The sequence below is a fragment of the Cryptomeria japonica genome, chromosome 6, assembly GCF_030272615.1.
Source record: "Cryptomeria japonica chromosome 6, Sugi_1.0, whole genome shotgun sequence".
In the NCBI taxonomy this organism is placed as follows: Eukaryota; Viridiplantae; Streptophyta; class Pinopsida; order Cupressales; family Cupressaceae; genus Cryptomeria; species Cryptomeria japonica.
Genome location: NC_081410.1, coordinates 652201481 through 652216087, shown reverse-complemented (window position 1 = coordinate 652216087; position 14607 = coordinate 652201481). Strand labels below are relative to the sequence as shown.

The 14607-nt window shown below is 32.3% G+C and overlaps 1 protein-coding gene across 2 annotated transcripts; it reads right to left on the bottom strand.

Annotated features, from left to right (window-relative positions):
• Positions 1–8902: 8902 nt before the first annotated feature.
• Positions 8903–12501, bottom strand: LOC131033214 (pentatricopeptide repeat-containing protein At4g02750-like). Of its 2 annotated transcripts, XM_057964376.2 has the most exons (2): positions 11879–11992; positions 8903–11777 (listed from the first exon to the last, which is right to left on the bottom strand). In XM_057964376.2, the coding sequence occupies exon 2, from the start codon at positions 11751–11753 to the stop codon at positions 9627–9629; it is 2127 nt and encodes a 708-aa protein (XP_057820359.2). In that variant the 5' UTR covers positions 11754–11777; positions 11879–11992; the 3' UTR covers positions 8903–9626. The 2 variants fall into 2 exon arrangements, with proteins under 2 accessions (XP_057820359.2, XP_057820358.2); XM_057964375.2 differs by having other exon boundaries at positions 8903–12501.
• Positions 12502–14607: the final 2106 nt, after the last annotated feature.

Below are 14607 nucleotides of genomic sequence, written 5' to 3'. Positions count from 1 at the left end.
ATACTAAATGCTAGTCATGAACATGGTAAAAGGTAAAGGACAAAAATGAGAGAAAGTATCCAAGTATATGTAAATTATGATAAATCACTAGTAAAACTATAATAACCATAAAGGAGATACAAACCATAACACAAGATATACATGAAGAAACTCTTTCAAAAAATTCACACTTGAAGAGATTTAAAGCTTGTATGAATCCTCCAAATGAGTTTCACCAATACAATCTCTCCCTCTAAAATCATGTAACACTTTGTTACTATTACAAGCTACAAATATGTTCAACTTGTACAACCTCCTAGATCAAGATCTAATTTATAAAAGAATTACAAGGTGAAACCACAAGATGGTTTTGGAAACTATTTACAAGTGTAAGAGAGTTATGGAACTTGAATTGGTCAAATTCAAATCCCAACACTTCCCTTGTTGTAAAATGTTTTGACTATTATTAGTATAGTCCTTGTATGTCAATGCCATAACATAGAATATTTGACAAACTTCATTGTCTAATTTTCTCTTATTATTCATGTATTAGATGCTTCATGACAAGTGTCAAAACATTATCATAGGTCTAGTCAAGATTCCAATATAACCTCCCTCTTATGATCTCTTACATGTTATTAGATTTCCCCATATGTGACCCATATGAAGACTAGTCAAGATACTTGTATACATCTCCCGAGATGTCGACACTTGTTTGAATAAGACAAGACCAAAGTGGAGTGCCTGCATCCTCATGAGAGGAAAAGATCCACTAAAAGATGAAATATGTGCCACTCAATATGAGATGCCAAATTTTTCAGGTGGAAACAAAAGGAACAAAAGATGAAATAGTGATATATACAAAAGACTACACATGAACATTAAGATTTCAAGGTTGAGATGCCTTATATGCAAAGGACTTGGTGGGATATGGGGGTGGACTTCAAATTTTCATTATGCCACAGTAAATTGTTTTGAGGAGGATTGTGTGTTTGAGGTACTCAAGAAATTGTAAGGAACACTTATTTATCTTGTATGGAGCTTTTCTCATCTAATATATGTTAGTGTAGGTTTTTGTTTTCTCTATGTTTGAGGAACTAAGAAAATTGGAAGGGACAATATCATTTCTTGTATGAATCTTTTCTCGTCTAATATATGTTTGTGTAGGTTTTCATTAGGTTAATTAGACATGGTTATTATGAGAGTGCATGACATATTCCATCAATTATATGTATCATTCTCACCCACTTTGGGTAGTTAACTCTCACACTTTTGGATATATTAACAACCTCGTGTAACCATTTATTTATCTTTATCTAAACATGTGCAACCATGTATTTTGGCATTTATTAAGTATGTAAAGTTCCCACCTATTTTTGGTTGTTGGAGTTATTACTCCCCTTGGATGTATATCCCTCTATTTTGCTATCTACAACCCTCATATTTTCTAGATAGACGGAGTAATGTGATAATTACCAAAATTATCTTACATATGTATCTTTTGAGCCACCTTTTAGGATATTCTCTCCATTTTTCTATTTTGATCTTTGATCATCTATCAACTAGAGTATGTGTGATTGATGACTAATAATAGATTGGTTTAGATTCTCATTCTTATATAATCTAACAATATACCTATATTATATGTTCTAATAAGGATGTTATCACCTAATAAATAAAACGTAAAAATAATTTTACAATCAAAAGATTTTAGGTAAAAGAGAAAAATAAAACCTAGTAAAGGATATGCCTCAATAAGTATTCTCTCCCACATCCTCCTGAATTTGAGGTTGAAAGAAGACATGTGATCAATAGAAGTTCTATTTATTATGTTGAGATGCTAGATCAATAACCAAATGTCTACATTACCCTTGAATTAATTATGCAACAAATCTTCAAGATGATCCCAGTGAAGATGATGCCAACCCTCTAAACCAGTCCAATGCTCTTCCTCCTAAATATGAAGCTAACAGTCTAATAGGAACATTATGCATAAATTTACCAGATTTGAAATATGGTCAATGGTACGTATTGTGTCATCGCCATTAAAATAAAACAGTGGTCTTAAAGTTGGTTTCAACATGGGTTTATTGTTGGAATCATAAAGGTCCAATTGAGTTCCAAGCTACAAAAGATTAATTTCTAGGGTTGGCCTTCACATTTTAGGCTAGAAATGTTGAGTTAAATGTCATGCATGGTCTATCAAAACAGAGAAATAGTATCCTATTGAAATCACTAGGTGGATAGTGTATGCTCCTTGAAGAAGGGTTTTTTATGTTTTTTCACCAAGTCATATAATATAGAATTTTATTTTTTGTATTGTAGGAAAACTAAATGTTGAAATCTTAGTTTTATCCCACTAGGAATGTCAAAGACTATTGGTGCTCAAATATGATAACCACCTATTATTGTACTAGATACACTTAAAAATGTATGATCTCACTTAGGGTATTTTGTGAAGGATGTTATGATAGTAGAATATCATCAATTAAAATTGTTTTGCATGGTATAAGGGGGACTAATTAGGTAAGTAATAATCACATGGATTAAAGGTTAATTCACATAAGGATATTCATTAAGGATTTTACTATAAAAAAGGGGGAGGCATTTGTTGGCTTTCATGACTTGGCACATGTCCCATGTGACATGTTGGTATGCCATGGTAATTAAAGATATTTAATATATACTTAATTTAATAAGGTGAATGCAAGGAAAAAGAGAATAATTAGAGCATATTTGAATTCTAAAGAGAATCAAAAGGAAATAAATATGCATCATTGTAAGGTAACACCTATGTATATGAATATTGTCTTTGCTATTTCTCATTGTTATTAACTCAATCATTGTCACATAATTAATTCAATTTGCCAAGTATTTTGACATAAGATAGCTCATTCACCTATCAAGTTGAGGAGCTTCTCAATTATGGTATTTCTGGACACCACCTTGACAAATTCAAATATCTAAATAGTAATGATAGCTAACATTTTGGGCACGCATTCAATGATTTCATTCTCGTGTGGCATTGACTAATTCTATGCATCAAATCAAGTTCACAATGATCATGATCAAACTCACAAGAATTGAGACCAATTAACATCATTTTATATATCAATTTAAATCTAAGACATTTATCAAACCGAGGCAAATGATTTCATGCCAATGGTGAATCAATTCATAATAGCATCAACTTTATTCTTCAATCATCAATCTTAGAGTTAAGAGTTAAGTCCCTCCATCCCCTTATTAGTTTTTCCATGACAATGGTTATAATGATTAATGTATGTTTTTTCCCTTAAGTAGTTACTATTTATTATAACTATTCTTATTAATTGTCGATCAACAATCTATATTGATGTTTAATATTATTTATGGATTCAATTGTGTTGAAGGTTTTTGTATCCTTTGAAACATATTCTTATTAATCTCAACATGCAAATTTATAATTATTGTTTTTAATATCTATTTGTATAAATTTCTATTGACTTAATAATTTAAGTTCTTATTACAACCTTCACTTTATTTTGTGTTGAATAAAAAGACAAAATAGCATGATATAATGCACCAAGTTTAAACAAACATAATCCAGAACTATTGTTTTAATTTTTAAACATTGTCCTTTATAATGATTATTCATGATTAACATGACCATATGAAGCAATATAGAAAAAAACAATTATCATATTCATAAATTTATGATTTTATATTTACAAAATATGAAAAGTTTGAAAATATTTATTATTTATTATAAATTAATTATATAACATTGCATGCCATAAGCATTCTAAAATTATATTAACAAATATAATCTATAATTGAATATTAACAAGGCGTGGCAATGTTAAACATCTATGATTTTTAACTTCTTTTTTATTTTAAAATTAATAAAGGGGGAGCTAATTCAACCATTTTGGCGGTGGCCTATAATAATTCTCTTTATAGTGTTTTCTTAAGTTTTCTTATTAAATAAATAGTGACATGTTGCCAGCTTTGGCTTGACTTTATCTACGCCGAACAATATATATATATATATATATATATATATATATATATATATATATATATATATATATATATATATATATATATATATATATATATATATATATATATATGTCGTCTTATAAGACCAGAAATTGGACTTATAGGATATGTCAATAGTGTTTTGATTATATGAAGATTTTGTTAATCTTTTTTAAGGTTTTCAATCATACTGAAAAGATATAAAATCTTGGTTTTTAGTGGGAGGTTTTATATCAAATACAAAATTAATAGACATTAGGTTTCCACAATCCATGTGATAGTAATCAATTGCTTCCGAAATAGGCTCTGTGTAAATTTTTGCAAAAAATTACACACAATCTATTCCAGAAGCAGTTGATTACTAAATACAAAATTGTTTAGTTATCTGATATGAGAGTATGAGTTATAGGTTGAAACATCTTCAGTTAAGAGTTGACTGAGGGATATCTATTTTGCCAAAGTTGCTTGAGGTACAATCTCAATGGCATCTCTTACGATATAAGGACCTTGCACTCAACAAGAGTTGACCCTTGGTAGGCTCATTCAGAACCATTATTCACCAACAAACCAAAAGACCCATTGAAAAATGTGGTTTATATTTAAAGTAGCAATAAGATGATTATTTTTATTATTTATTTTAGATAATAGTTTAGTAAGATGATTATTTTTATTATTTATTTTAGATAATAGTTTATCAAATCATTCACAGATTATAAATTTTGAGTTTTAAAAATCAAAGACAATTTCATTATAATTTCACATATGAAAGTGGATAATAAATTCAAAATGACTTCAAATATAGATTTATCAATTTGATTTTTAGAGATTTTTTGGAGACATTTTGTTTTCAAAGACAACCCTCTTTCTTATGTAAGATTACATACATATATTTTTTTCATAGATTTATAATTTTGGAATAAAAATGTAGAGAATATTTGTATCTTCGACAAACTTCTTATTCTTGACATTACTTGAAGGTGAGTTCTTAACAATTAATGTTTCTAATGTCTATTATTGCTCTATTCATAGTTAGGACTTCTACTTTATGGATTGTTAGTGTCCATGCATTTTTAGTGGGATTTCTCAATGGCCACCACATGTGACTAGAGCAATTGGAACCACTTTTTGTATGTTTGTTCCATTCAAGTACAATGGAATGTTGAAGGGTAGATCTAGTGGTTTACTTTCATTTTTATAGATAATAACAATTACTTTGCCAATCATACCACTAACAAGTCTAACTACAACCCACCAATATGCATTTAGCATAAATTATTATCTAGTGCATGATAACACCTTTATTTGTAGATGTGCATAATATAAATTTGAAATTAGTCTGCCCCTTTTTTCTTAGTAACATTGCATATCACTAGTGTGGCCATTAATTTGAACATTTTTTGTTGTGGTGCAAACAAATGTATGGAAAAATAGAATGTATCTTGTTCATTTGTTAATTTGTTGTCTTTAGTGTGTGACATGAAGAATTACCAACCTAGATGTGTTGCCTTGACATTCCTAATATTTTTAAGAATGTTGCAAAATTTGATTGGGACGAGTCCATCCCCATGTTATCAAGATATTGTGTCTAGTGTGACCATTATCTAAAATCTTCTATGAATTGCTATCCCATGTGACAATCCAACAAACATTGAAATGCCACTTATCAATAGTGATTGCCACAGGTCACTAACAAGAAGAATAGAGTGTCCACCAAGTGGACTTCGATTATGATATGGAAATGCTTCCCATAATCTTCTTGTTAATGCATTATAGCAACCTTGGTCCAATGAAGCCCATTTCATCAATTAGAATATAATGAACAAAATGCATGCTTTCTTAGAAAGTCGATAGAGCTTGACCTTGAAGAGGCTCCATGTCTTTTATTGGTATATGAAGTGTTGAATGAATGGGTGATGCATTTTGAAAGCATCCACGCCTGCTAGGTCAAGTAAAAGCAAGGATTTTATGTAAGGGGTACGTTTCGGGAGATAGCTACTTGAATTTTATTAATAAATTATATTGTACATGTCATGTAACTTTCTTTGTATGATCATTAGGAGTGGTGGTTACATCTCAACCCGAGAAGAATGGTTCATAATAATTTTGAAAACATTAATGTTGATTTGCTCAAAGAAAAAATATCCTATGTAGTACTTGATCTAGTTTCAATCTTTTCAACTTGCTGATTCAAATTATTATAGTCAATGAATGCAATAACAATATCCATCAAGTAGGGGGGAAATATACTAGCATCCCAATTATGGCATGTGTCAAAGTCAAATTCCAAGCATTCCTATATCATCTATAACAACATCATTCCATGGGTGTATGTAGAATAGAAGTTACCGCATCGCATCATGTTGTTCTAAGTATTCTTGCTCATCAAACATAAGTTCATCATTGCCAATAATTGATTTAGTGGAGTATGATCAACATGACATGTACGGTAGGTAGTAGCTATGCCTTTCTAGAAAGTGACGACATCTTGTATACATGAAACATTTCATACAAGAATATTGCAAGGAGGTACTTATTATAATCTCAGTCTAACATAATGACTCAGACATGTTAGTATATCTATAAGTAATAGTTAGGAAATGTGATGAAACCCAAACAATATTTGGAATCTCTTTTTTTAACTTCTAGATTAATTAGGACTTTGAACAATTCCAATTCCTCCTTGCTTCAATAGATGACAATGATTCTAATATTATAGGTGAAGTCATATATTTTTAAGGAAAACTTGATGTAGTTATGATACATTCTCATGTTGAAGGTACATGACACAAGATATTCCTATTCACGTTTAAAAAAAAATAACGACTATATATTTTTAATTATAGTTTTAAAAAGTGGTAAGATTCTTATACATTAATATCATGATCACTAATACTCTCAAAACAGAGTCAATGTTGTGTTTTGTGTCAATAGTTCTAGACATGTGTTTCAAATGTTGGTAGTAACTTTGAAACATATTCTTTACTTTTTCTGCATATTTGGAAATGTATTTGAGCACTATGTGGTGAGATAAAATATACTAGCAATCAACCATTATACACCAAATTGACAATTGTGGATGTTCTTCCTATCATCATTTCAAATTGGTAGGAATGTTGTGTGGCCACTATCATTTACAACCAAAGTAGACAACACTTATAAATCCCAAGGAGCTTTGTAATGGCATATCAATGATAATCCCTTTCTTTGCATTCATGTTTATTCACTAGATTTAGTGTGTCATTGAATATGATTTACTGTGTGTGTAATATATAAAGGGGTTGAATGCAAGGATTACTAGTGTGACCAACAATAAAGGGTCATTAAGGATGGAGTGGTGCACCATTTTTTCACTTTGACTATTTCATCATGGGTTGCATGTTGAAACATACCTATTGATGTATGCACAATATTATGAGTTGCTTCTAGACCATTCAAATACATGCTTTCAATGTAAGGCACTTGCAACCAAAAGAAATCATAAACATAAGTAGATCCTCTATGTTGCTACTTTTACCTACGATATAATATTAGAGTTATAATTAATGTGCCAAGCTGAATAATTATAGTATTATGAAATTTGAATGAAGATCAATCAAGTTCACCTATATCAAGAACCTTAGAGACGTAAAAGCTTCTCCAATGTATTTTGTTAAAGGTTGTGAACCTAATATTCATGAAGTGTATAGTAAGATGTAGGTTGTTAATTATTTTTTTGATACTCTATTTATAGGCCTATGTTGGTTTAGTATGTGGTATTATGATAGGCATTGCACTATTTAAATTTGGCCACTTGGTATCTATTGCACTTAGTGTGAATGAAAGACTTGTATAATTGACTTGGATGATCATATTTGATACATGTATTGTACACCTTGTCTAAAAGGGGCTTGTTCCACATAGATTCAAACAAAAATGCATAAGGTGGACGGCAAGTTTATCGTCATTCAAATCTTCCACGTAGAGACATAGGTCAATTGAAAGAATCTATTATCTCATATCATATAAGATCTAGAACATATTCATGCATTTCAATGTCTTTGATGCATGTTTATTTAAAAAGTGCAAGACCTATGAAGAATAGAGTGGGGAATGCTATTATAATCAATTCCTCCTTGTTGTATTCATTGATTGGTGACAAATTAGGGGAAATGACCCAATAATTGAGCATGTTCCAATGGTTGTGATAGCAATTGTTAACTTAATACCCACACTTGTTGATTTAATGCCTAATATCTTTGACAACATTGCACCAATACTTGTGACTTTAAAGTTGTTATTGCTGATGATGACTACCCATAATTGAATGAAATGTATCCCTTAGATCTAAAAGCAACAAATCATGTGATGCCACATCAACTGCACAAGTATCGGTCTCACTTTGTTTTTTGAGTTGTTTTGGACACCTTGGCAAAAAGCATGCTGATGTGGCATCATATTTGATGATGTGGCCCTGAAACCTTTGTTATAAGCAAGGGACTTGCCAAGTAAGCTGCTGTAAAAAATTGGGAGTGATTTGAAATTTCCATGTATGATTTTGAGAAGCACGAAATTAGGGTGCTCAACTACTAAGTCCTTCCATAACATCTACGTGACAAATTTTATTAAGCTATAAGAAGCTTCACATCTTTTTTATCTCTCTACATGTTGTAGGGAGAACATCTACAGAGTTTTTATTTATCTATTATTCGGTATTGTTAAACTCTTGAATGCGTTAATGAGGTATATAAAATGTGTCGTTTTCAATTGAATTTGGGTACTTTAGGAATAGATCTTGAATGATTGAGGAGATCTATAATCATGGGAGTTGAAATAGTCTCTTGGTCAAAGTTGTGCTCTACCAAATTTATTATTTTTATATTAAAAGATCATTTTTTATGACCAAATTTTCTTTGCTTGCAAATTTTATTGTATAATGGCCTATTGGCCAAATTAATCAAAATAAAAAAACCCACTTATACAGAACAATAAAGAAATATCAACCTCTGAGGATTAAATTGATTGATCGAATGAATGAATGCTTTAATAATGTCCACGAGGCCAAACAGCTTAGGGACCCACAGATAGCCAGCAAACAGATAAGAAGGAAAAGCCCAAAAAGGCCCAGTGGCACCACGCCTACTTGATTTCTTGTTCCTTCTATATCTTGGATCTCATACTGTGTATCTTGGTCAGGAAATCTACAACTTTTGTATCTTTTCTTCTTCAAACAGATTACTCAAGATGCTCATGTTGAATGTCCCAATGCGATGGATCTTCTATTATAAGACCACCTCTCCCATTTTGTGTTGGCAAAGCAGCCTTCTATTTCTTTCAAGCATATTCCTCTCTTCCGGCATTTTCTGTTCTTCTGCCTCCCATTCTAACTTCCACAGCCATACAGTTCACGATTATGTATCCTCCTGAAATTGCTACAGAGGATAGCAAATACCGCATCAGTATATCTAGGCAGTGACACAATTAGCAACTTGATTTCATCAAGTCATCAGGATGGCTAGCACCACAAGCACTTACAACCAACAGTTCTTCAGAAACTGAGAAAAATCTGATTACTTCTTTAAGCAAGAATTGAACCCATGAGGCTTGTTATAATGCAAGGCTATGTTTATAGCTTGCTTCACTAAGCATTACCAGTAATCTCCACAAGAACACTGACCATGTTTGAAATGATGGAACCGACTTGAATCTCTCACAACAATTTCTCTTGCAACAATCTTGGAGATAAATTTCGTTGCAGTGTGGCAGTCACCACATACTCTAAGGTTTTTGAAGACTCTAATAGTTGTTCCAGTGGATGTATTTAATAACCCAAATACAATTGCTAACTTCTCACTGTGATGGCAGAGGAATAATTCTTTCTCCTCCTCCTCCACATCATTAAGTGCATGTCTTTTATCTGGCATATAGCCTTCTGTCTTCATCTGCCAAGATAAGTCTTCCAACTTTGCATAGATCTCTTGGGTTTGTGGGTGTGATCTGTCTCCTACGCAAAAAACATGTATTGTTTTGTGGACTTCAATCCAGCTACATCCAGGCATCTTTTTTATTCCTCTATCTTCCATCAATTTTCTTACCTTTTGGACATCACCCCACCTGCCTTCTCCTGCATACATGTTTGAGAGAAGAACATCGGGTGCAGCATTTTTTGAATCCAACTCAAATAGAAGTGTTGCCACAAATTCTCCTAGCCCTATATTTATATGAGATCTACAAGCTCCCAGCAAACAAACCCACACCACCACATCAGGTTTTATTGGCATTTTAATAATAAAATTAAAAGCTTCCTCAAGATAGCCAGCACGGCCAAGGAGGTCAACAATGCATACGTAATGATCAATTGTAGCCATGATGCAATAAGATTCAATCATGAGATTGAAGTATTTACAGCCTTCATCCACGAGGCCTGCATGGCTGCATGCAAATAGAACACAGACAAAGCTTACATCGTCAGGGTCAGATCCAGAGTGCCCCATTAGTTCAAAGAGTTCAAAGGCATGTTTGCTATCACCATGCAGTGCATATCCTGCAATCATTGTAGTCCATGAGACCAAGTTTGCATTATGCACTTTGTCAAACAAGTTGCGGGCCCTCTGTATGCGTCCACATTTTGCATACATGTCTATGAGGGCATTTGCAACTACAATATCTGACAAAAACTCACTTTCTATTATTTTTTGATGGATCTGCATACCCTGTCCCAAATCTCCAAATTTGGCACAAGCAGGGAGGATGCTAGCAAAGGTTGTCGAGTTTGGCTGTACACCTGCCAATTGCATTTGCTTAAACATTTCTAGTGCCTTGCCAACAAGCCCATTCTGTGCATATGCAGAAATGAGTGTAGTCCATGAGACAGCATCTTGTTGAGGCATTTCTTTGAAAAGATTTAATGCCTCGTATAAAAAACCATTTTGTGCTAATCCTACAATTATCGCATTCCATGAGACCGTGTTTCGCTGTGGCATTCTTTCAAATAAGTTGCATGCCTTTTGTATGGCTCCACATTTCGCATACATGTCTATTAGAGCAGTCGCAACTACAACATCCTCCATATATCCGCTTTCAATTATTTTTTGATGGATCTCCATACCCTGTTCTAAAGCTCCCATTTTGACACACACTAGCAGGACGGTAGCAAAAGTAAACTGATCGGATTGGACATCTATTTGTTGTTTTTGCGCAAAAATCTCCAAAGCTTTTGCAGGAAGCCCATTTTGTGCATATCCTGCAATCATTGCATTCCATGAGACTACGTTTTGTGTAGGCATTTTGTCAAACATTTCACGTGCTTTCTGTATGCTTCCACATTTGGTATACATGGCTATCAGGGTATTCACAACTACAGCATCTGATACTAATCCACTTTCAAGTGTTGCTCGATGGATCTCCATTCCAAGTTCCAAAGCTCTCATTTTCATGCATGCTGGAAGGATGCTAGCAATGGTTACCGAGTTTGGTTTTACACCAGCCAATTGCATTTGTTTAAAAATCTCCAAAGCCTTCTCACCAAGCTCATTTTGCGCATATCCAGTAATGATGGCATTCCACGACACCACATTTGGTTGAGGTATTTTCTTAAAAAGCTTATAACCCTCATTAATAATACCGTTTTGGATATATGCTGCAATCATCACATTCCAGGAGACGACGGTGCGTTGAGGCATTTCATTGAAAAGCCTTAGAGCATTGTCAAGGTCACCGTTTTGTGCATATCCTGTAATAATGGTGGTCCATGAGACCACATTTGCATTATGCATTTTCTCAAACAATTGGTGCGCCTTCTGCATATTTCCACATTTTGCATACATGTCCATCAGGGAATTCACAACTACAGCGTCTGATAAAAAACCACTTTGAAATAATTTTTGGTGGATTTCCATACCCTGTCCCAGTGCTCCCAGGTTGGCACAAGCCGAAAGAATTATCGCAGAGGTGAATTGATTCTCTTGGACTTCTGCTCGTTGCATTGCCTGAAGCAACGTTAATGCCTCTTGAGGGAACCCATGTCTTCTGTAAGCTGCAATCATCATATTCCATGACAAGACGTTTGCTTCAGACATTTTATCGAACATTTTGCGGGCATCAACTAAACTTCCACACTTATCATACATGATGATGAGTGTGTTTTGTAATAAAGTCTTGGAGCAAAATGGAAGTCCCCTGCGACAGACATCCATGGGAAAAACCCCTGCCAAAGAATTCTTAGGTATCTCTCTATGCAAATCCAGAACATGCAGGCATGATTGATAGTTTATCTATTCTTAAACAAAAGCATTTGTGCCTTGCAATGTAATCAGAGTTGTGAAACATGTATGAGGTCATGGGATTAGAGCTTAGAGGTATTGGAATAATGATCTGATGTTGGAATACCATTGAATGTAGAGTTGTGCATTTCTTAAACATTACTTTATGTCAAATAATTGTAACAATCTATTTTTCTATTTCTCGAGTTTTCTAACATTTTTCATGATGGATCATTAAGTGATTTGACACGTTGATGGAAAAAACAGACTAAAACAAATTCAGAAACAACATGAAGTGTCATGAATTATGGACCACTGATATCTTTACTGAATTACTCTGTATCAAACAATTGCATACCTCTTGGAAACCTTGTACTAATTTCTTCCTTTTTACAAGATATATATAGAATAATTCATTTCTATATTTTCTAGTAGATGATGTGTGAACATTGTTCTTGTTGAATCTTGTAGTTGGTCTCAATGTCTACACAATGAAATGTACTCAATCAAATATTTAGAATCATTTTCGAAAAAGTATAATATATTTAGTTATTTTTTATATCTATATTTTATAATTGTTTTGTAATAACATGTACTTTTTAATCGCATACGATGATATATTACAATATTAAAGTTTATGTAATAAAAAGATATCAAGTAGCATTTGTTTTGATCTAAAATACAATTGTGTTAGACACACCATATATATGGATCACCTTATACAAACATAACTTAATAGAGTGAAAAATTATAACATTTTGGATCACATTATCTAATATGTTATCATATTAAATCTTACATAAGAAAAATAAACTACAAAGTATTATAAGAAAAAAAGTAGAAAAATACAATGAATCTAGTAACAATCCCTCAACATGTTTATATCACTACAAAGAATATTGTACTATAGTAATTAATCATCCTCAAACATGTTATAATCAATACAAAAAAAATCGTATGCTAGTTAAAAAACAAGAAATATGTTTCTCTGCACTTATGAGTGCACATAAATGAAAACTTGATAGAGTAAGATATTTATAAATATAGCAATATAAATTACACGTATTAAGAATGCATTTATTAGTTGACAAGGCCGTGTTAGTTAAGAGTTTTAGTTGATTTAAGTATAGAAAATATTTGAAGACAAATCTAATATCATAAGGGTTGTACCGTACCCCTATATTAAGAGAACATAGTAAGTCTAAAATGGAATAAATTGGAAGTCGCTTCTTTTTCTAGATGAACTGTAAATCATATAATATAACAATTGAATAGATTAAATGTACATCTAGTAAATGCAATAATATGGATCCAAAAAACAATGGATTTGTAATGTCTAATATTAAATTCATTACAAAATATCTTTTAAATTTTTAATAAATGAAAATCACTAATTTGAAGACTTGGATGGAAAACGTTGAATTCTATTAATATAAAAGATACTTTTAATTAGACAACTTGAAATAAAAGAAACATGATATACCATGTACTTATTATATGATATGATTACATGGAGAAGTATACAATGGATGGGGTTTACATTATGCAAGTGAAGCCATTTTGAAAATTTCACTAGAAGGAGCATACTCAAGTCTATGAAATATAGTTGTTGAAACCTTATAATACTATTAGTAAGTCTATTATCATCACATAATTCTTATCTTTTTAATATTTAAATTGAAGAGGAATTGGTGTGACAGAATATTATTTAGTACCTTGTGAACAAATTTTTATTCTACCAATAGATATTGCAAATTATTGACCACAACACCAATCATTTCTTGGACAATGTATCCAAATATAGGAACATCATTTAGTTCACTTGTGTGATCTATAGGTCCATCCTTAGCATATGAGAAAATAATATTTTAAAAGATCAACTATACATTTTGAGAAATGTCAAATAGTATATATTTTTTGGATGAACTATGTTTGCATATTTTATTTTCTATTACATGTGGGAAAGAAAGGAAGTATAAGCTATCTAAGTATATTGTTCTTATAGTGGAGTTAACATTAAAATTCTTTAAATATGAATATTATAGGTGGTATTGATAATCCTAACACTAAGGAGGATCAATTTGTCTATAAAAAATGGAGATTAAAAGCTCAAGAGAGTATCCAGAGTAACCCTAGAGAGGGAGTGATATGAACCAGTTCGCTAGGGGATGGATGAAAATCAATTTTGATGGGGCCTCCAAGGGAAACCCGGGGGTTGCAGGATGTGGAGTGGTCCTAAGGGATGAATAGGGAATATGTAAAATCATAAAATGTATTCCTATAGGAAAACAGACCAACCATGTTGTCGAAGCCATGGTGGCTTATCATGGGATTATCCTTTCCAAAGAAGCCAAATGCACTAAAGTTT